The sequence below is a fragment of the Nicotiana tabacum genome, chromosome 15 (assembly GCF_000715075.1).
Source record: "Nicotiana tabacum cultivar K326 chromosome 15, ASM71507v2, whole genome shotgun sequence".
NCBI lineage: Eukaryota > Viridiplantae > Streptophyta > Magnoliopsida > Solanales > Solanaceae > Nicotiana > Nicotiana tabacum.
Window position 1 is genome coordinate 20269119 of NC_134094.1, and position 24114 is coordinate 20293232.

Sequence of the window (24114 nt, forward strand, 5' to 3'; positions counted from 1 at the left end):
CTTGTATTTAAAATCAAATAATAAAATTTCAAGAATTTAAAATAGAAAAATAAGGTAAAATACTTCCCTTAAGTCCGTTTATTCCTTAAGGAAGTTCATGGAACACAAAAATTTGGAAATGATACCTTTATTTCTGTGTCTTCCAGTGACAATCATTATGCTTAATATTATGTACAAGTTGAGCACCATGCACGTACCCCAAGGCCTCCACTCAATTGGTTAGAGTCTCGTGCTGATAACATGTTATAAAACAATAAAAGAAAAAGAAGAGTATTAAAAGAAAATTAGGGAGAGAGAATTCTTATTGATTTGGGATGAATTACAATAGAATAGATCCCCCTCTATTTATAGGGAAAAAGTGATTGAGCCACAAAGTAACAAACCCTAAAATCTCTCTAAAATATAGACATTCACCTTAAATACAATTCTATTTATAACAAAATCCTTGAAAAATAGTCACTTTTGACATCTATATTAGCGTTGAATCAATATTTTATTTTTTATAGTATGTAATCACTCTTCTCATATGAAAATATTTGAGCAAAAATATCCTAACTAAAACATGGAAGAGCTCCAACAAACGATATTTGAATTCAAAACTTTGATAAGTAGAATTTCAACACCCCACCTGTAACGACCCGGCCGGTCGTTTCGAGAGTTATAGCCCCGTTTTTCCACTATTTTTTTTGTGTTATTCAGCTATATTATGTTATATGGGGTTAGTTGGTTCGGGACCGGAGTGGTTTCAGAGTGAATTGAGATACTTAGTCTCTTAAGTAGAAACTTAAGTTGGAAAAGTCAACAGGATGTTGACCTACGTGTAAACGATCTCAGATTTGAATTTTGATTATTCCAATAGCTCCGTATGGTTATTTTGGGCTTAGGAGCGTGTCCGGAATATTATTTGGAAGTCCGTAAAGGAATTAGGCTTGAAATGCCGAAAGTTTAATTTTTTTAAAAGCTTGACGAAGTTTGACCGGGGGTTTGACTTTTTGATATCGGGGTCGGAATACGATTCTGAAAATTGGAATACCTCTGTTATGTGATTTATGACTCGTGTGCAAAATTTGAGGTCAATCGGACGTGATTTGATAGGTTCCGGAGTCGTTTATAGAAATTAGAAATTTCAAAGTTCATTAGGCTTGAATTGGGGTATAATTCATGGTTTTAGCGTTGTTTGAGGTGATTTGAGGGTTCGACTAAGTTCGTATGATGTTTTAGGACTTGTTGGTATATTTGGTTGAGGTCTCGAGGGCCTCGGGTGAGTTTCGGATGGTTAACGGATCAAAAAAGTGGACTAAAATAGATGTTGCAATTTCCTTCTGCTGCAAATTCCATCTCCCAGAATCGATCCCAGAATAGGGCTAATTTTTGAATTTTTATGAAAAATCATTATTATCTTATGGAATTAATTCCAATGAATTTTATTGACTGAAACGAATTATTTATGATCAGCTTCGAGGCGTTTAGAGACCAATTCACGAGGAAAACACATTGCAGAATAAGAATTTCGCGGCTTGAAGTAAGTAATGATTGTAAATCTAGTCCTGAGGGTACGAAACCCCGGATTTTTGTATCATTCTACTATTTTTAGTGACGCACATGCTAGGTGACGGGCGTGGGGGCGTGCACTGTTGGGGATTGTGACTTGGTCCGTCCCGTAGCAACTGTAAAGTTGCATACTTTGTTGAAACTATATGATACTTATATGTTTTAAAAGAGTTTCTGTAAATTGGGCTGAATGCCATGTTTGGGTCTTGCGCCAGTACTGTTTGGACCCTTAGGGGTTTTTTCTTACTATCCTCTCATTGTTTTCGATTGAAAATCTATACTCAGTCATGTTTATACTTGTTTACCGCATAACTCAATTTTATGACTCTATTTTAATGCATATAAATATTTTGGGCCGAATGCCCTGTTTTACTGAAATGCCCGAGTGGCTTGAGAGGTTTATGACTGAGTGAGGCCGAGGGCCTGATTTGTGAGGATATTTATGGGATCGGGCTGCACGCCGCAACATGTTGATATTGGCCGAGGGCCTGATTGTGAGGATGAGTGTGGATCGGGGTTGCCCGCCTGCAACATACTTTATTATTATAGTACGTGAGTTGTCCGTGCAGCACGTGAGTTGCCCGTGCAGATTATAGCACTTGGACTAAAGGAGCCCCTCCAGGGTCTGTACACACCCCCAGTGAGCGCAGGTACCTTCTGAGTGCGAGTGCCGAGTGCCGAGTGATTGGGAGGCATGAGTGATTGTGAGGTATGCCCGAGTGGCAAGAGTGATTGTGAGGTATGCCCGAGTGGCACGAGTGACTGTGAAGTTTGCCCGAGGGGCTGTATATGAGTGATGTTTTGCCCGAGGGGCTGTTTATGATTTCATCATTTTGCTCACCTTTGCATTTTTCCTTTGTTTGAAATCTGTTGAAAAATATCCTTAAATGATTATTTTTACTGGGTTTAAACGAGATGATTTGATTCAAACACTGATTTTTAAAGCATGTTGTACTTTACTGAGATTTCATGATATGAACGTTATATGCTTTATTGCTCGTCACTACTACTCAGTCTTTATTTATTGTTGTTACTTACTGAGTTGGCGTACTCACGTTACTCTCTGCACCTTGTGTGGAGATTCAGGTATAGCTGGACATGGTAGTGGTTACTGAGTGTTCTGGTTGTAGATTTTCTTGGAGATAACAAGGTAGCTGTTTGGCGATCGCAACCCCTGCTCTTCTCCCTCTTATCTTCCTCTAGTTGTATTTAGCTATTTTTCAGGTTGAATTAGCCCTGATATTGTTAGACAGATTGTAGTAGATGCTCATGACTAGTGACACCCCGAATGTCGGGCTTTTCCTTCCGTACTTTTATTTTAATTTGAACTCTTTTACGAAGGTTTTTATGTTAAATGACATTGAAATTATTTTTGAAATGAAAATATTGGTTTGTTTTGGAAATGAGTCGGCTTGCCTAGTTCCACGATAGGCGGCATCACAACAGGGGTTAGTTTGGGTCGTGACACTACCTGTCAAAGATTCATACTTTAGTACCGAGTATTGAAATTGTTTCGTGTATTAGTTAGGGACAAAAACACTAATTTAGCTTAAGTTAAACGAACCAATAATAACAGGGAATATAAAGTTTTTTTCCTTTGTAATCAATTTTTGATAACAAAGGCAACAAGATAATGTATGCTAAACAATATATACCTTCAAAAGGTTGTAAAGCCTTCTATGTAGGCATCTGGATTTTTTTCTTTTTAATATACTATTAATCAATATAGAAATAAATTTTTACCACTTCTAAAAATAAATGAACATACAAGTGAACCTTTAGTTTATGTTCTTCAAGGCTCATAACTGATAGTAAAAGAAACAATAGATAGTAGCAGAAATTAAAGGGTAAGAAGTTATAGAGCAAGATAAGTTGATATAATGATATCGAAAAGTGTTACATTGCTTCAATATAATGGTTGCTTGTTGTAATGTTTGATATTTTGAAGAAAACAACTTGTAAGCCGGGGTAAGATGTCGATTGAGAGACTTTTCAATAGTGAGAGAATGAAAAAGGTAAATGTATAAATAATAATGTGGGCCCATATTAGTTGTTAAGATATAAATGAGACAAAAAAAAAATAGCTACTTGTACTTTCGCTTCAAAAATTCTTTTTAAATTTAAATGTACACACAATTTTTTTAATAATACATATACAAAAAACAGGGCCGCCAAAAAGTTAGGGCCCAAGCGATTGCTTTACTGGCCTTCTAGTCGAGCCACCCGTGATCATACACTAGTGAACCATTAATTTATGTTCTCCAAGGCTCATAACTGACTCAAGATGCTACTATGTAGCTTACAAAATAGGCCCAAATCAACAGTGATATCAATTTTAATAAAGGAATCCATAATGATATTTATAATTAGAAAGACAGGAAATCATGTTTTTTACATAAGCTTTGTACTAACAGTTCCATATTGGCAACATCAGAATGACAAAATAGAAAGTAGAGAACAATCTTCTTAAGCACTGCTCTTGATAACTTCATCATCTACATAACTTGCTTTCAGCTCGCCCTTAACATCTGCGTCTTGGAAATAATCCTCGCGAGCATTATCAGCTAACATCAAAGCCACCAACCAGAAGAGCGCAGAATCAAGAGACAAAAAGGCGCCTCCACCAAGAAGACCGGTCTTGGCTGTTGGGCAATCGGTTTGCAAGTTGTGATGGATGTTGCGAGAGATATGAAGTTGCTCGGAGATTGTAGGCCACAATATTAATGCTGCTGCTAAACCAGTTGTGCCCCTTTGATTCAAAGGCAGAAAATACCAAAAGAACCATAAGTTCAATCACTCGCATACAACAACAACAACAACAACAACAACAACAACAACAACAAAAACAACAATAAACCCAGCGTAATCCAACAAGTGAGGTACGGGGAAGTTAATGTGTACACATATCTTACCCCTATCCTGTGAAGGTAGAGAGGTTGTTTTAGGTTCAATCACTCACATCCCACCAAGAAAGGAAGTGAACTCAATAGCATCATTTTTTGTGATGAGATACAAGTTCAATCACTAAAAGAGAAAAAATGAGGGAACTAAAAGACAAGCTCATGTCCACACATGCATATTATGCACCCTCCCGCCGTTGCATTTTTGTGTGACTAAAAATTAACTTCCTTATCATTGCTGTTATCGACATCATCTTCATCATCATCATAATTATTATTTTTATTGTTGTTATTATAAAAAGGAAAATTATCCGCTATCATTATTGTTACTTTTATACCTGTCAGACAATATTATTAGTGCTTTTATTTTATAGACAACGAAAATCAAATGAACAAGTAAGTGACCTAGAATGATGTGTTTACCAACTCGTGGACAAAAACAGTCAACATAAGACATATAGGAATAGTGAACTAGGATTAAGAAAAAGGTCAATGAAGACATTAAAAATAGTGAAAATGACTGGTCGAAGAGTACTTACAATGCGATGTTGAGGAACACAACAAAACTAGTGTTTTTCAGCAAAGCAGCTTGTGGGATTGACTTCCCTTGATACGGATAAAATAATGACAGGAAACCGGCCACAGAAGATGCAACAAGAAGAGCAAAAGACAAATAGCCCAAGGCAACAATAGGGTCAGACTTGTATTTACAAATAACAACACCTTTTCCTGGTATTGCAGTCCCAGCTGCAGGCTGCAATAAACATAACCAAAAAGTCCAAACTAAGGGAGGACGAAATAACAAAACATAGAAGATACTTAACTAATATATTGTGCATCTACTCATCAATGATGCTCGAATGTCTACACTTTTCTCACAATAAAAAAAAAAAGAAATCATCTTGTTTCACACAATATACTTTTCACAATCTACAAATTTTGATAAGTGTTATATAACTTGGAAACTGCCACACTGCCCGACATACCACAAATAGGGAAAGAGAAAATCAAGAAACTGTTTGTTAGCTTTTTATAAGATTATAAAGTAGACAGAAGACCTCCAAGAACATTATATATTACATGTCTAGCCACAATTAATAAAGTCTTAATCGCTCTGTCATTTGAATAAGAGTAAATTAAGCCATGAAGCATCAGCGCAATATCCTCCCGTATGATAATGTAACCTTTGATTCTATAGTTCTCCCCGTCTAGTGAGTATCACATGAGTAGAATAAGGTACGCTTTTGAAGTCAACACCCTTAAAAAAGAAAATAGTACTCCCTCCGTCCCAATCTACGTGGCACAGTTCAGATATCGAGAGTCGAAATTCTTAATTTTGACTGTGAATTTGGACATAAAATTTTTAAGTTTTTTGAAATAAAATTTACATATTTGAAAACTAAGTACAAAGTATTATAAGTCATAATAATTATTAATTTAAAATATTAAAAGGCATATGAAAGAATCACAGTCAAAGAATAACTCGTTTGACTCTCGAAATCCGAACAGGGTCACATAAATTGGGACAGATGGAGTAATCAGTAACAAAGAAATTTTCTTTTGCAATGCTGACAATGTCAAGAAAGAGTCTGCTACGGTATAAACGAACTATTACTCCTGAATTAAATAACTACTTAGGATAGCAGAAGTATCATGATCAATGCTTCATCCAACATGAGGATAACATAACATGGTAGATCGGGTCGCCAAGGAAGCAAATCTGATCACTTAAATTGCTTCTTCATTTTAGTTTCAGTAACACCAGTGGTGTGCTTAACAAAATTGATTATTGGTGACAGTTATTCAAAACTATCTCGCAACTAGGTTGGGCCTTTGCCCTTCTTTGCCGTGCCGACCCGAGTCCCCTACCCCGGCATCCATGCAGTGCGCAGCTAAGTATGTTGAAGGGGGTTCAATTGAATCCTTATTGTATCAATGGTGTGCTTAAAAATATTGACAACTGATGGACATGGTTATTCAGAAGCATCTCCCAACTACGTTGGGCCTTTGACCTATTTGCCGGGGCGATCTGAGTCCCCTACCCCCAGCATGTATGGATTCACCACTGTCTCGGGCTCAAACTCTATATACATGTATGCAGAAGATTTACAGAAAAATTACAAGAAAATATGTATATACATTAATAGGTGCACTCACCGCCTATAAATCCATTTAATTAAAAAGCACACACGCACAGACACACAAAAGGATCTAAGGAAGACATATATACAAAATGCACAGAATTAAAAGACAAGACAAAACTGGCAAAAAGGTAACTGGGGGGATTCACAAGAGTTCCCCCTATCTAATTTTATCAACGAACCTTCTTGTTTTCAGCAATAACTCCAAATACAAAGGATAAAACACCAAGGGTTGCTATTATTATGGACATCTGCTTCATACCAATCGCCATTGGACTTCCAAACTAACAGCAACCACCTACAATTTCAAAATCCAGAATACCCATTTTTCATCAATATTGAACAGAAAAATTCCAATTTACAACCAAATTAAACAAGTTATCACTTCACTATAACAAAGAAACAGATTAACAAGTGGCTGAAACTAAAAAGAACCAAACTTTACAGTTTTAAAATCCAAAATATACATTTTCTAGCAAAATTGAACAGAAAATTTCCACTATAAAGCAAAAATCAAACAAGTTATCACTTCAATTGCAGTTTTATCAAAGGCGAAAAGTACAAAAAAGCTCTACGGTTTGTTGGCGCTTTAAGCGCAAAGTGCATTTAAAGCGTGGGGCTTTAATGAAAAAAGGCGCAAATGAAGAAAAACTACAAATACGTATGTATAGTCCAAGACTAATGTCTGTAAGCGTGAATACCAAATATATCAAAAAAGAAATTGATGAATACCAAATATATCAACAAAGAAATTGAAGATAAAGTGAATATAAGTTGTTTAGTGTCGCCCCTTCAGGATTACGCTCATTGACAAGGAAATATATGTCTTAGAGCCTTGATGACAATACTGAAACGCCCACTAAGTGAGGCGAGGCTTAAGCGCGCTTTGATAACACTGTTCAATTGTAACAAGAAACAGATTAAAAAGTGGATAATATTAAAGAGAATCAAACTTTACAGTTTTATGTAAAACCTTGCTGCGGGAGAGTCTTTCTCCAATGAGAATAAAGAAAGTTTTTGGGCAATACTAAATCCAAAAATCCCATTTTAAGCAAAATTTAACAGAAAAATCCCAATATACAACCAAAACAAACAAGATACCACTTCAATTATAACAAAGAAATAGATTAACAAGGGGCTAAAACTATAAAGAACCAAACTTTACAGTTTTAAAATCCAAAATAGCCATTTTAAAGCAAAATTAACAGAAAAATCCCAATATACAACCAAAACAAATAAGATACCACTTCAATTATAACAAAGAAACAGATTAACAAGTGGCTAAAACTAAAAGAACCAAACTTTACAGTTTTAAAATTCATAATACCCATTTTTAAAGCAAAATTTAACAGAAAAATCCCAATATACACCCAAAACAAACAAGATACCACTTCAATTATAACAAAGAAAAGATCAAAAAGTGGATAATGCTAAAAAGACCCAAACTTTACAGTTTAAAAATCCAAAAAAAAAAAATATTTTTAGCGAAATTGAACAGAAACATTCCCCCTACAACCAAATTAACACAACTTATCACTTCAATTGTAACAAGAAACAGATTAACAAGTGGCTAAAACTAAAAAGAACCAATTTTTGGAGATGTAGGATTATCTTATTGCACTCAAGAGTAATAATAAAAAAAGATAAACACCCAGAAACAGACTGTTTAAATTCTTGAAACTCTAAACATGTTAAGTCAATATTGAAGAATTGCAAATTGAAAAAAAGAAGAAGAAAGTGCATACCCTTAGGAAGAATATTGTGAAAAGAGAAGAGGAAGGATAATTCTGCTGAGATCTGTTTGATTTTAGTGTATATATGGATAGAGCAGAGTTGTCAACGCTGGAGTTGGCAAAACGTATAATGAGGATGATATGAGTCACACTCCTGTAGAAAGGTAGTATCTATATGGTTAGGATTCTCTCTTTTTTTTAACCATATTTGTTTAGGATTCTTTATTGGTTTTAATATGGATGAACTTTGTCTAGAAAAGTGTATACTTACATAGTTGTAGGCCCTACGGGTTTAAAGGATTAGAACCGGGATTCCTTAAGAATTACTGTACAATCGAAGTGTATTTTAAAAAAAATTATTAATTAATTCAATATTTAAAAGAGTTTAGTCTGTATATACAGATAATTAAAAAAAAGAATTACGCTATCTAGTTAATCAACTGCTAAATGTTAAGAGACGAAAATATACCCAAAAAGTTGATGGACTTGTTTGCCCTTTAAAGTTAATTTTTCTTTTATGTAACAATTTAATGATGGGTATAAATATAATTTTGGGTTAGGACTAAGTAACCTTTTTCGGCCGGGACTCAATCCATTCTAAAATATACAATCTTCCTTCAACTAAACAACTTCATAATTGATTAAAATTATAATAATTACCTATATAAGAAGAGTTGGCAAAGAAAAATTCTACGAGCACGTAAAAGACTTGTCATATTATATATACAAGCACTGCCCTAATTATACGTGAGTTTACATGTAGAATTGTAGAAGTTTTATAACTTTATTTCTTGTGCAAAATTTATGTTTCTTATTTAATAAGATTATAATTTCAACTAAAAATTATTTACCAAAAACTAAAACTAATAGACGAACTTCTTCAAAGTTAAGTTAGTCAAGGACTCCATGCTCATTTTAATTAGACAATTTGGTTTGGCTTAATCATTTATATACAGTCGTATCTATTTTTATTTTTTTTAGAATTTGACATGAAAATATTTAGCTTCAATAAAACTTAATTATAAAAGTTAAAGATCAAAACACCACAGGAATGTTACTACGTTTAATATAATTTTTTGGCGTTATTGTTCATTTATTACGGTTATTATTTCTTTCAATCTTATTATTTTGTAGCAATAATGATGGATATATGTGCTTTCAAGCATTTATTTATCCCCAAAATTCAACTTCCACCGCAAAAAATGAATAATAACCTCTTTAATTCGTCCAGAAATAATTGCATGTATGCTTGTGTATTGCAATGACGATAAATAAAACACATAGCCAAATAATTTCAAATGTTGGACTATATTTGTGCAATATATTTTATTATATTTACTATAATATATTATATTTTTTAAGAGAGATATCAATGTCGACAACAAGAGTTCAAACAACAACGCATCTAAAGTATCTAAGGGAACAAACACCAAAAATATCATATATATATAAAGAAGTATTAGATAAGATACTGTTACATTTTTTATTTCTATATTATAAGTACATATATCATTCACAGGTTCAGACGATGATGTTGAATCATTGTAAATTCAAGTATTATGGAAGTGTAACCACAATTGAAGATTGTTATATTTTCTTCCACATCAGCTGTTGCAGTCATATAGATAGTATTCTACGTAAATTTAATTTTTGGTCCCTTAATTTATTATATAAAAATTGATTGAGGATCTATGTGAAATGTATGAATATCAAATTGTTTAGTGATCGAACATCAACATACTATTATTATCGTGCAACGCACGTTTACAGAAACTATCTATATCTATCTGTGTATATATATATATATATATATATATACACACACACACACGTGTTTGCGAAAAAATTTAGGATACAATAACTCAATAAGTTATGCAGTTCTGAGTGTAGAATTCAATATTTAAAAGAGTTTAATGTGTATATATTTGTATGAGTCGAAAATCTGCCCTTAGAATATTTAAGACAAGATAATACTAAGGGAAGAATTCTCAAGTCGTCGTTAGTCGAGGTGGTCCAAGAAGCAGCAAAATCCATAGTCGAAAAGTCGACGAGAACCGTGGTCGAGATGTCAATAAGGGTCGAGGTCGAACACCGTTGACAGAGCTGTAACGGCTAGTTTTCAAGATAGGATGTTAAAAGAGAATATTCTATTGGATATTCCCTGCACTTGTACTATTAGGGTTTCTTAGGAACATATCCCATATAAATAGAAAAAAGAGACAATGATAGAGGCATGTGATATTCATTTGTAAAGAACACACTTTGACTAAAAGATTCGTCTCTCTCTTGCTAAGATACAAATACCACATTTTCACTAAGATTTGTGTGTCATTCATCATTGTGAGGAGGAACATCCACATATTTTATCCTTTATTGGGTGAATCATTCCTCCTATTTATTTAAATGTCATTTATTGCTATTTAATGCTACATTATTGCTCTTGCTTTCTAAAACAGTTATTACATATTGTTGCTATCGTCCGACCAAACCCATCTAACATTTATTGAATCTTTGAAAAACTTAATCTAGGGATATTATTGCTAACTAAGAATAATCCTTAATTACACAAATTTAATTATTTGAACCAAGATCTATATTTTTTGGTCAAATAATATGGCGCCGTCTGTGGGGATTTCTTAGTTAAACTTTTAGTTTCTTCTAGATCTACAACTAACATAGGTCACTAGCGTAAAAGAAATAGACCTTTCTTTGTGTACACAAAATCCAACATGGCAGGTAACCGAGAAGAAAAGACGAAAATAATAAGTGACCTCCCAACCAACCTCATGAACGTCATCAACGAAAGCTGTGAAATGGCAAATGAGAACGATACCCAGTGCATCCCCTAGACGAAATAGGTCACCGCCCCCACACTGCAGCATAACAAAATCCCGTGGTAAAGGAGCTTTCCACCTTTGTGGAGGAAGAGACACCCCTAGCTGTGAAAAAACTCCTCGAAGCGTGGCTAACTGACACGCTAACAAGCGTCCTCAACAAGCCCGCTCAGGGCACGACTGCAGAAAATGCAAGGACTTGCACGATACAATAAACAGACGAGCAATGCAACCCACCATTTCCTCTAACGATAGGTATTACTCACAATGTCATTGATAGTGCAGGTGACAACGCCTTCGCATCGATTCTAAAAAGGATGGAAGAAATGGAGAATGAAAATAAGCCGCTCCGAGATCAAATGAAGGAATACCAAGAAAGGGTCGATAAAATACCGTGAGCTCCTAAGCTGTTGCAGAAGAGGGACGCCGGTCGGTTCGTCGAGCATCCGTACAGTGATGGCGCAGCCCTATATGCCATACCAAAGACCTTCAAAATGCTGCCCTACCTCAGGATATATGATGGCACGACCTACCCTGAAGATCACATGACTCATTACGTTACCGTCGTAAAAGGCAATGATCTCGCCAAAGAACAAGTATCTTCAATTTTACTGAAGAATTTTGACTAAACCTTCACAGGAGGGGCATTAACATGGTATTCGTAGCTACCAGCATGCTCCATAGAAACTTTCGAGGAAATGGCCGATAAGTTCGTAACGAACCATGCTGGAGCCAAGAAGGCCAAGGCAAGAGTGAACGACATATTTGCTATTAAGAAGTCCATGTGAGAGGGACTAAGGGACTTCCTTGCCCGGTTCAACCGAGTGAGGATGACTCTACCAAACGTATCAGAAAGGATGGAGGTCGCAGCCTTTCAGAACGGGCTGAGTAGAGATGGTTAAAAAGCAACTAGAAAATTGTTGAGTCGGTTGATGAAGTATCCCCCAACCACTTGGGATGAAATCCACAATGCTTACTGTGCTGAGGTCCGTGCAGATGAGGACGACCTCAACGGACCAACTCACCGACTAACATCGGCACAAGCCGAATCAAGAAAAGATCGAAGAGACAACGCTATAAGAGATCATCCAATTCCACGACCTAACAAGGAACAACATCAACCATATATCTGGATGGCTGTTGCGCCCTCTCCCCGCTAGAAGAAAGGTCCTTCCAGACTAAGGACGGGAACTCATCAGAATGATAGAGGTATGCCTCCCTTGTTATCTGCTCACAATTTTTGTGTGTCACCTACAGAGATAGTTTACACTCTGGAGAAGCTCAGACCGAAAGTGAAGTGGCCGCCGAAGATGAGATCGGACCCGAACACTAGAAAGTCTGACGCCCTCTGTGAGTTCCACTAAGAACGAGGACACAAAACTGAAGATTGCATCACCCTGAGGCAAGAAGTCATAAACATATTGCGACAAGGGCACCTCAAAGAGTTACTAAGAGATAGGGGAAGAACCAACTTCGCCAGAAGACGCGAACACCAAGGACCGCCAAAACCACCCTAACTAGCTCGTACCATCAACATGATCATCGACGTAAGAGATGACGCCTCTATCAATAATGTGAAGTTCACCACTACCCACAAACTCAAGTGATCTATCACCCGCGAACGGTACAACGAACTCGAAGAAAGTATCATCTTCGACAAGTCGGATGCCGATGGTTTGACCTTTCCTTATAACGACGCCCTCGTTATTACTTTATGTATTTTAGATACCGATGTTAAATGCATTATGATAGATGAAGAGAGCGGCGCATGCATTATCCATCCCTGCGTGCTTACCCAGATGAGACTCGAAGATAAGATAGTGTCGCGCTGCATCACGCTAACTGGTTTTAACAATGCAACTGGACCAGGTGTAACTCTGGAGACAATGTTCAACACTCCCCGTTTTGGCTGGCGGCGTAACTCTGGAGACAACGTTCCACATTATGGACCAGGCCACCTCATACAATGCCATAGTAGGACAACCGTGGATATATCCAATGAAAGCCGTCCCCTCCAGCTTATACCAAGTAATTAAATTTCCAACTCCATGGGGGATTTTCAGTATACGAGGAGAACATCACACATCACGAGAATGCTACCGCATTGCCTTAGACGATATAGCCACCCAACAGAGAAAAGACAAAGAAAAGGAGGCACAACAATTAACAGGGTCGAGGTCGGAGCAAGAGGAAACATAGAACGTCATTGATAAGTGGGAATTTTAACTACTTATTAGCGCCTTTTAACTTTTGTTTTAGTCTAAAAGCATTGAATTGTGTGCCAAAAACTAATAAACTTGTACAAAATTACAGGAATGCTGGAAGTTGGGCTCCCGAGATAAAATCCGACTAAAAAAAGGAGCAGTCTAAGCACAAAGTAATAAAGGGCACAAAAGCACAAAATGTGCGGTCCGCAAAAGGAATTCTGCGGCCGCAGAAGAAATTGCGGACCACAGAATTCTATCTGCTGCCGCAAGTAAAGAAGGAAAAATCTGCAGATAATTGTGCAAATTGCAGACCGCACATGAATCGTGCGGCCGCAAAAGCTGGGCTAGGAGTCAAGATCAGAGAGTATGCAAATTACCAAGTCCAGAACCTCAGTGAATTGCGGACCGTACAACATTTGTGCGGCTGCAGAAGATTGCCTTGCGGACACAACCCTAACATTGCGAACCGCAGAAGATTGTCTTGCGGCCTCAATTCTAAATCTGCGGACCACAGAAAAGTTGTTTCACGGCCGCAATTCAGAATTTTGCGCCCCAGAACTCCAGCTCCTGTCAGATGAAGAAATCTGCGGACCGCACATGGAATTTTGGGGCCGTAGAACCTCCCGAGGGATATGTTTGTGCGAGATTTTCAGTCTTGTATAAATAGACGAGTTCACAAAATTAGGTCAAGTTTAGAACCTCTGCAATTACTGTAGCCGTTTTTCTTTGCCATTTTTGGAAGTTTACTTTAATTTGGTGTATTTTACAATAGATTTAATCATTTTAAGATTTCATTATGAGTTTAATTAGTCTTTCTTCTTCATTTTCTTCAAACCCAAGTATGCGTAGCTAGATTTTTACTAGGGTTGTGACCCAACCCTAGTATGTAAACCTTATGGGTATTTAATTTAGTGCTTGTTTATGATTGGGTGTTTATTATTTAGCTTAGTTCATGATTTAATTTGAGGAATTAATGGTTGCAAACATTAGTTCATGCCTATTTGACTTAGTCTCTTCTTGAGAAAGAGAGACCTAGTCTAGGATAACTTGGCTAATAAGGAATTGGGTCAATTGAGAGATTGATTTACCCAATTAAAGGGTTCAACCTAGAGATAGTAGTAACATGACTTGAGCTTTTATCAACTGTTTTGTGTCATACCCATTTGGTCTTGAGGAAGCCAAATTGGGCAAAACCACTCTCTAACCGAGAGGTATTGAGTGGGTAATTTAGAGTTGATAGCTATAATACACCCCAGTCAACAGAATAAGCATTAAAGTCTTTATCTTATTAGGCAAACACCTATGTAATGGTCACAACCCTAGGCTTTTTATCAATTTGGGAAAACCTCAAAAATAATTATCTCTAGTCTTTTTTCTTTATTTTGCAATCGATAGAGTAAATTTAGAAATAGAAAACCAATATTTTTGTGGAAGTACAATCTCGATAATTCAATCACGCACATTGAAATATATCCTCCTAACTCCCATATTAGCTCCATGTGGATTCGACCCCGACTCTTAGTTGGGTTCCTATAATTGCAAGCGACCGTTTCATACTTCTTTTGAGGTGTGCATTTTTACGCGACCAATTTTTGGCACTGTAGTCGGGGACTTAAAAACGATGTTAGCTATATATTTGGGTGTGTTTTTGCAGTATCTTCTTTTTATTCTGTGTTACTAACTTGTTTGAGAAATTGTAGGTACAACCATAGTAAACAATGAGCTCGAAAATATTGCTTTGGGGGATGTGGACGTTGAGGATGACCAAGTGGATGAGGTTCCTCTTGAACCTCAAGATAATAGAAGAGGCCAAGTGCATCATGAAAATGTGCCCGTTCCACCCCCACCTCCACCACGAGCGGCTCCACACGGGGTGTTACCCAATGAAGGATATGCAAGTGCAATAGTTCCTCCCCGTATCAGGGTAGGCAACTTTCAAATCATCAATATGATGCTCACTTTGCCAGAGCAACGAAGTTTCTTCACCGGTGCTCCAAGTCAAAATGCATATAAACATTTGAAGGGGTTTGTGGACACTTGTTGGGGAGCAAACAAACAAATGTCTCCGAGAATGCATTGAGGCTAAGGTTTTTTCCCTTATCTCTACGGGGGAAAGCTTTAGATAGGTTGGAACGTTTGCCGAACCATTCCATTTACACTTGGGATGAGTTGGCGGAAAAGTTTATTTCTAAGTTCTTTTCTCCGGGCATATGGCTACACTTCGGGATGAGATTTTGGCATTTAAGCAAGAGCCTAATGAACCACTACACGAGATATGGGAACACTATCGAACAATGGTTAATAAATGTCCCAACAACGATATGACGGAGAACATGATTCAACAAATATTCTATCATGGGATCAACACAACCAACCAATGTGTAGTGAATCAACTTGCGGTGGGAATTTCATGACTACGCCTTAAGCGCAGGCGTGTGAGATTTTAGATGAAATGACAGAAACATCATCGGCATGGCAATCCCGGGCTAATGTTCCACAAGGTGATCCCAACGTGATCCACCTTCACAAAGAGTTGCATGACCATGTGAAAGCCATAGCCGAATTGACTACCACCATGAATCAACTAGCAAAGGCTCAACTTCAACAAGTATAACATCCTAAGCAAGTCAATGTCATAGAGGGAGTGAACATGATGATGAATAAAAGAAGAACAAAGGGTCCACAAGTGCAACATCGAGTGGATAATTTTGTGCAAGAGGATAGTAGTTTTGATCAAGATGATTCTTACAATGACCAAGAAGAGGAGGTGCAGTATGTGAACAACTTTCAAGGGCAACGAAATAATTTCCAAGGCCTAAACCAACAACAACGGCGATCTCAAAACAATCAAGGCAATTGGAATTCTAACAACCAAGGAAATTGGAGTGGTGGAAACAATCAAGAGAATTGGAATAACAACAACAATCAAGGAAATTGGAATGGCAATAATCAAGGAAATTTGGGGGGGGGGGGAACAATCAATGAAATCAGGGGTCGGGTTTTCAAAGGCCCCGGACGTATCAACAACCGAACAACCCTCCTCCCTATCCTTCCCATGGTCCTAGTTCTTCAACAAATGAGATGGGGCATATTGAGAATATGTTCAAGAAAATGATAGAAAAGAATGCCGATTCGGATGCCCAACTTGCCTCACACAACACATCGATCCGCAACTTAGAAGTGCAAATGGGGAAAATCTCTCAAGCTCTGAATTCTCGTCCTAAGGGGGCACTCCCTAGTGACACGGTGGTGAACCCAAAGGGTGGGAACAACACGGGGCATGCCATGGCCGTTACTTCAAGAAGTGGAAGAGGTGGAAATGCACCCACCTCAAGTCAAAGGCAATTTGTGGATGATGAGCAAGTGGTACAAGAAGAAGAGGTCCCGAACAATGTGGTGCAAACAAATTCGGATTGATATTGATGATAGTGTGGAAGAGACTCAAGAGGAGATGAACCCGTCTAGGGATCACATTTATTGACATACCGGAACCGGTAGTGCAAAAGGCTAAGACATCATTGCCTAAGCCTCGACCTCCATATCCTCAAAAGCTTGCCAAACAAAATGGCGAGAATAAATTCAAAAAATTCATTCAAATGATGAAGAGTCTCTCAATCAATGTGCCACTAGTTGAAGCTTTGGAACAAATGCCTGATTATGCAAAGTTTATGAAGGATCTTGTGACAAAAAAACGGTCAATGAATTTTGAAACTATCAAAGTCACTCATCAAGTGAGTGCAATTGTGAATTCAATGGATCATAAGTTGGAAGATCCCGGTGCTGTCACAATTCCTTGTACAATTGGAAGTGCCGAGTTTGCTAAATCTCTTTGTGATCTTGGGGCAAGTATCAATTTGATGCCCTACTCGATTTTTAAGACTTTGAGAATTGGGCAACCAAGACCAACCTCTATGAGGTTGCAAATAGCCGATCATACCATGAAAAGACCTTTGGGAGTAATTGAAGATGTCTTGGTTCATGTTGATAAATTCATTCTTCCGATGGATTTTGTCATTCTAGATTGTGAAGTTGATTATGAGGTGCCGATTATTCTTGGAAGACCTTTCCTTGCTACGGGGAAGGCTCTTTGTAATGTTAAAGCCGGAGAACTCACCTTCCGAGCGGGTGATGTAAAAGTGGTTTTCCATGTGTGTAAATCCACGCGGCAACCAAATAGCAATGAGGTGTGTTCTTTTGTGGATTTGGTGACCGATGTTATTGTTGATGATACAATTGCCATAATCAATGTTGGTGATATGTTGGAGGCCGTCTTGCTCAACTTTGATGATGACGAGATGGATGGCTTCATGGAATATGTGAATTTTTTGCAAGGAATGTGGTCGTACAATTATGCACCCCGAAAACTATCCTTGGATCTTGAAAATAGGAAAACTCCTCCTACAAAGTCATCCATTGAAGAACCTCCTACCTTGGAGTTGAAGCCATTGCCTCCACATCTTCGGTATGAATTTCTTGGCCCTTGTTCTACTTTACCGGTTATTCTTTCCTCTTGTTTGACTAACGTATAGGTAGATTCTACATTGGCGGTGCTACAAAAGATGAAGAAGGCTATTGGGTGGACATTGGCGGATATTCGGGGGATAAGCCCCGCATTTTGCATGCATAAAATCAACTTGGAGGAAGGCGTCAAACCGTCAAAGGAGACTCAATGAGGCTATGCAAGAAGTTGTCAAAAAGGAGATTTTCAAGTCATTGGATGTCGGGGTTGTCTACCCCATTTCCGATAGATCGTGGACTTCTCCAGTTCAATGTGTCCCAAATAAGGGGGGCATGACGGTGGTCACCAATGACAATAATGAGTTGATTCCTACATGAACGGTGATCGGCTGGAGAGTATGTATGGACTATCGCAAGCTCAACAAAGTCACAAGGAAGTATCAATTTCCACTTTTTTTCCTAGACCAAATGTTGATAGGTTGGCCGGCCATGCTTTCTATTGCTTTCTTGATGGGTATTCGGGCTACAACCAAATCCTTATTACTCCGTAAGATCAAGAGAAAAAAACATTTACATGTCCATATGGTACTTTCGCCTTCAAGCGAATGCCATTTGGTTTGTGTAATGCACTGACGACCTTTCAAAGGTGTATGATGGCTATGTTCACGGACATGGTGGAGGACTACCTTGAAGTTTTTATGGATGATTTCTCGGTAGTTGGAGATTCTTTTGATGATTGTCTTACGAATTTAGATAAAGTGTTCAAGATGTGAAGAAACGAATTTGGTACTCAATTGAGAGAAGTGTCATTTCATGGTCGAGAAAGTCATTGTCCCTGGCCAAAAGATCTCAAAGAATGGAATTGAATTTGACAAGGCAAGTATTGAGGTGATTTCTAAACATCCACCTCCAACTTCGGTGAAAGGGGTGCGAAGTTTCTTAGGCCACGCGGGGTTTTACCGGTATTTCATCAAAGATTTCTCTAAGGTGGTGAACCTGTTCTGCAAGCTTCTTGAGAAGTATGCTAAGTTTAACTTCAATGATTATTAAATGAGAGCCTTTGAATTGTTAACGTTCAAGTTTACAACCACTCCCATCATCACCGTTCCAAATTAGAGTATCCCCTTTGAACTCATGTGTGATGCTAGTGACATAGCGGTTGGGGTTGTTTTTGGGCAACGCACCAACAAGATTTTTCATCTGGTCTACTATGCTAATAAGACCATGAATGGTGCCCAAGTCAACTATACCGTTACGGAGAAAGAGCTCCTTGCCATTGTGTTTGTAATTGAGAAGTTCCGCCCGTACTTGATGGGTGCGAAAGTTATTGTCCACACGGATCATGCAGTACTTCGTTATCTTATGAGCAAGAAAGATTCCAAAGTTCGGTTGATGAGATCAGTGCTTTTGTTGCAAGAGTTTGATATTGACATCCAAGATAGAAAAGGAAGTGAAAATCAAGTGGCAGACCGCCTGTATCGTTTGGAGAAGGAGGGGAGGCCGCATGATGGCCTTGAAATAAATGACTCCTTCCCCGATGAGCAACTCTTGGCTATTTCAATGAAGGAGGTGCCATGATTCGTGGAACTAGAAAATTTCCTTGTGTGTGGAATCATCCCAGATGAGTTCTCTTCAAACCAAATGAAGAAGCTAAAATGGGATTGTCAAGATTATTATTGGGATGAACCATACCTTTTCCGGATTTGTACGGATGGGGTGATTATAAGATGTGTACCGGAAGAAAAGCAAGGTGCAATTCTTGGGGTTGTCATTCTTTGCCATATGGTGGTCACCATGGTGGAGCAAGAACGACGGCCAAAGTGCTAAGTTGCAGTTTCTATTGGTCCACTTTTTACAAGGATGCAAGTGATATAGTGAAATAATGTAATGAATGTCAACGAGCCGGTGGAATCTCGAAGAAAAATGAAATGCCTCTCACTACCATTTTAGAGATTGATATCTTTGATGTGTGGGGTGTTGACTTCATGGGTCCTTTTGTGAGTTCTTGTGGAAATACCTACATCTTGGTCGCGGTTTATTATGTTTCTAAATGGGTTGAGGCCATTGCTCTACCCAACAATGAGGCGAGAAGTGTTGTGGCATTCTTGAAAAAGAATATTTTCACAAGGTTTGGTACTCCGCGGGCTATTATAAGCGATGAGAGGTCACATTTTTGCAACAAGGTTTTCGACACCTTGCTTAGCAAGTATGATGTTACTCATAAAGTCACGACTCCCTATCATACACAAGATAGCGTTCAAGTGGAAGTCTCCAACCGGGAGATAAAGAGTATTTTGTCCAAAACAGTGAATGCTAACCGGACGGATTGGTCCAAGAAGCTTGATGATGCATTATAGACTTATCAAATGGCCTACAAAATACCTATCGGAATGTCGCCATACCAATTGGTGTTCGGCAAAGCTTGTCATCTTCCGATGGAACTTGAGCACAAAGCCACATGGGATCTAAAGAAGTTGAATCTTGATTGGGATGTAGCCTCTAACTTGAGGGTGGCACACTTGATTGAATTGGATGAGTTCTGGTATCATGCTTATGCAAGTTCATCCTTGTACAAAGAAAAGATGAAATATCTTCATGACAAATACATTTGAAACAAAGAGTTCAAAGTGGGAAATCTCGTATTGTTGTTCAACTCAAGGTTGAGGATGTTTCCCGAAAAGCTAAAATCTAAATGGAGTTGCCCTTTTAAAATTGTGGGTGCAACGCCTTTTGGTGCATTGGACTTGAAGAGCAAAAACAATGAGGTATTCCGAGTCAATGGTCACCGGGTGAAGCACTATTTGAGAAAAGTTGGAGATGGCCATGTCATGGCGGTGATTCATTTCAACTAATGGTATTCTGCGTCGTGCCGCATCGTTAAATCACGTGCTTCTTGGGATGCAACCCATGTTTGTTTTTTCTTTTCTTCTTTTGTAGTTAGGTGTTATTTTTGTGCCAACTTGATTTGAAGTGTGCCACAGGGATGAGTGTGCCTTACAGGAATGGTGGACATAAATCTAGCTAAGTGTGCAAAATTGTGCGGACAATAGATGAATTGTGCGGACCGCACATTTATAGTTGTTGCAGCAAAAGCGGTCTGTGACCGCACAATTATCTTGCGGATCGTATAAATGGAAGGTAAAAAAATGCCAACTCTCTGAAGTTGGTCTGTCAGAAAAATGGCCGATATACGACTGCAAAAGGAAATCTGCGGTCGCAAAAAGGGATCTGCGGTCACATGCAAAATTCTATGAATCGCAGACAAAATGATGATTAACGCTCACCAGGTAACAGAGTGCGGTCCGCAATTGAAATTCTGTGGCCGCACTCGCTCTTCTCTCCCTTAAGAACATTAAACATATAAATAGAGGGCTAGGGTTACTGTTACTATTTTCCCTCTCGAAGCAAAAAATCACGGTAATCTTTTGAAGTATCTTGCTGAGTCTACCTGTGCATTCATACAACATCTTTGATCAATAACTCATCACACTCATTCATTTGGTATGTTAATAATCTTGTTAATCTTTTTCTTTTAATTTATAGCTTTTTAATTAGTTTTAGGTCATTTGTCAGTAGAAATCAACTGTACAACCATGTAAGGGTAAATATGTGGTGGGTTTCTAATACTTGCTTCTTGGGGACTAGGCAAACATGTTTTCATGCTTTTATGTTGTTGCCATGTCAAAACTTGCAATTTTATTTTTTTTGCAAAACCTAATTAGTCATATTGGCTTGTTCGCAATTGTTTGAATTTTGCGGCTGCAAGAAATTTGTGCAGTCCGCAGAAGTTGAGTTTAGGGAAACTTTAGTAACGAATGGGTCTGTGGTCGCAAGAAAAATTATGTGGACCGCAAAAATCCCATCGCGGCCACAAAACTGCCTTTGTCCTATTATCAGAGAGTTTACAAATTTGTGACTCATATGTGCGGCCGCAAGACAAATTGTGTGGACCGCAGAAATCAGTTTGTGGCCGCACATCAGCCAATTCTATGTCATCAGAGAGTTGGCATAGTTTTGGTTTATAAGTTGTGGCCGCAATGAAAAATATACAGACCGCACTTCACATATGTGGCTGCAAGAGAGAATTGTATGGTCCGCAAGGCCCAATCTACGGCCACAAGGGAAAATATGTGGACCGCAGATCCTTATCGTACAAGCATGTTTCAACTGTGTTCCTCACTGTGTCTTCTGGTATGTCCTTACATCTCTCATTGTATGTCTGAACTTAAATTGCAACTAACAATTGCCTTTGCTTGGTACATAAAATGGTTCGATCTAGAGGCAGAGGCGACACTTCAAAAGGAAGGGGTGGACCTTCCAGGGGTCGAGGCAAAAGTGCTTTACCCCTAGGTCTACAAAAGACAATAAAAAAGAAACCTACAACCGGCAGATGGAGAGGTGCAGACCTTTCCGAGACCAGCTCTTTTGTCCCATCTAGGGAAGAATCATAGGGCAACTCAGCCTCTATACAAGAGCAGCCGGTTGTCCAGCCAAGGCCGCCAGGGAGGTATCAACTCATGGACGAGTCGTCCACATCTCATAGCACTTCCGAGGGCTTGGAAAGTGCTAGTTAGGCTTCTGAGCCATCTACTACACCTGCCCCTGAGGCACCAGAGACATCAGTTTAGGACATCCCTGATGATGGCAGAGGGGGAGATGCTACAGTTGCCGGCCTTGAAAGAACGAAGAAGAAAGAGGTTTGGGAGGACCGGTTTGTCAGCTTGGCCACCTTCACCAGCTTCCGTCAATGGTGTCCAGTAAGGTCACTTACTCTTGAGAGGCAGTTTCAGTTGAAGGATCTAGAGAAGTATAACCCGACAATGCTGAGACAACTCTAGGAATGCAAGGGGCGGATATGGTTCACCCAGAGTGTGGTGGATGCCAAATAATATCTTGTCTGAGAATTCTACGCCAATGTGACGCATATTAAGAAGGGGACAGAGGTAACCAAAGTGCGTAACCTTAAAGTGAGATTTGATCCAGCTACTCTCAACACGTACTTGGGTTTCGAAGATGTCGAGCCGAAGGAATACTTAGAGAAGTATGCAATGGGAGATGAAGCCCGGCCTTGGTTAGCAGAGATTCTAGTAGCTCCTGGTCCACCACCGCCATGGATCACAACAGGGGTTCCTATTCGTATGAGCACTTTGATCTTGGAGGCAAAGGGTTGGCAAACCTTTGCATGCAACAGACTGGACCCGATCCAAAATGAGACCTATCTCCCAATTCCTCGGGCAGTTCTAATTGTTTCTATCATGGCCAGGTACCCTATCAATGTGGGTGCCGTGATGTCGGCCAACATCTCCATGATTGCCCGACATGATGATTCTTCCTACCCGTACCCCAACACCATTATAGAGTATCTTACGGGTGCGGGGGTGGAACAAAGGGATTTTGATACAAATGTGAAGCCGAATAAGCCTTTCTCCCGGTACTCACTTATGGATGTAAGCAACCCGAAGAGAAAAGGTCGACCGTCTACCACCACAGGCCAGTCTGATGAGCCAGCTGTGGTAGTTACGGAGGGAGCTGATATCCCATCTACTTTGGCTGATCCTTCCTCTAGTGCCACAGTTATGCCTCCATCATCATCCACATCCCCTTACACAGCTCCTGCCACAGTCTCCACTTCAGCTTTGAAGCTGGTGCCCATGCAAACTGCTCCACTTTCTGCACTGTGATTCTCCCAGACATTGGCGAACCTTAACAACTAGATGCAGATAGCCACTGTAAAGCTGTCTGACCTATCTAGTACTGTTGCAACACAGTCTTCAGTTCAGGCACCTCAGATTTCCCCGACAGTTGAGGAGACATTGAAGAAGCTCCTAGAGAACTATAACACCATCATGGCTACCTTGGTACAACATATGTCAGTGATCGAAGAGATGTGCAAAGAAGTAAAGAAGATGAGAAAGTCCCAGTCCAGTAAGAAGTCAGTGGACAAGATCCGTAGGCAGGTGACCAAGCTTGCTGCTGCCGAAGACATCCCTTTTGACATGCTGATTGACCCACGCACTTCAGGCCCAGATCCTGCAGTACCATCAACACTGGTGGCACCAACTGGCCAGTTTGAGGAGCCAGACTCTGCTGCCGACACTGCCGAGGCAGTGCGTCAGATGTTCACCAACCCAGTCACTCCCAGAGCTGAGGATGATGAGATCCAGTTGGATGAGACTGAGGGTGGTGACCTTGTTGTGGACAAATAGATATCCAAGGAGCCATAGTGAGGTTTCTTCACTCTTTCCCCTCTTTTACTCTTATTTTGTTGAGCATTAAGGATAATGCTTATT

The 24114-nt window shown here is 39.0% G+C and overlaps 1 protein-coding gene across 2 annotated transcripts; it reads right to left on the reverse strand.

Annotated features, from left to right (window-relative positions):
- Window positions 1-3884: 3884 nt before the first annotated feature.
- On the reverse strand, window positions 3885-8539 carry LOC107781557 (uncharacterized). Of its 2 annotated transcripts, none has more exons than XM_016602280.2 (4): window positions 8338-8539; window positions 6775-6890; window positions 4991-5205; window positions 3885-4300 (listed from the first exon to the last, which is right to left on the reverse strand). In XM_016602280.2, the coding sequence occupies exons 2-4, from the start codon at window positions 6862-6864 to the stop codon at window positions 4018-4020; spliced, it is 588 nt and encodes a 195-aa protein (XP_016457766.2). In that variant the 5' UTR covers window positions 6865-6890; window positions 8338-8539; the 3' UTR covers window positions 3885-4017. The 2 variants fall into 2 exon arrangements, with proteins under 2 accessions (XP_016457766.2, XP_016457767.2); XM_016602281.2 differs by lacking the exon at window positions 8338-8539 and adding an exon at window positions 7325-7472.
- Between the last annotated feature and the right edge of the window lie 15575 nt (window positions 8540-24114).

Excerpts from the sequence above, each read along its gene's own strand:
- LOC107781557 (XM_016602280.2), bottom strand. The coding sequence starts at position 6,864 with ATGGCGATTGGTATGAAGCAGATGTCCATAATAATAGCAACCCTTGGT. Across the intron at positions 5,206-6,774 it reads TTATTGCTGAAAACAAGAAG|CCTGCAGCTGGGACTGCAAT; the intron begins GTTCGTTGATAA and ends TGTTTATTGCAG. Across the intron at positions 4,301-4,990 it reads GTGTTCCTCAACATCGCATT|GGGCACAACTGGTTTAGCAG; the intron begins GTAAGTACTCTT and ends TTTGAATCAAAG.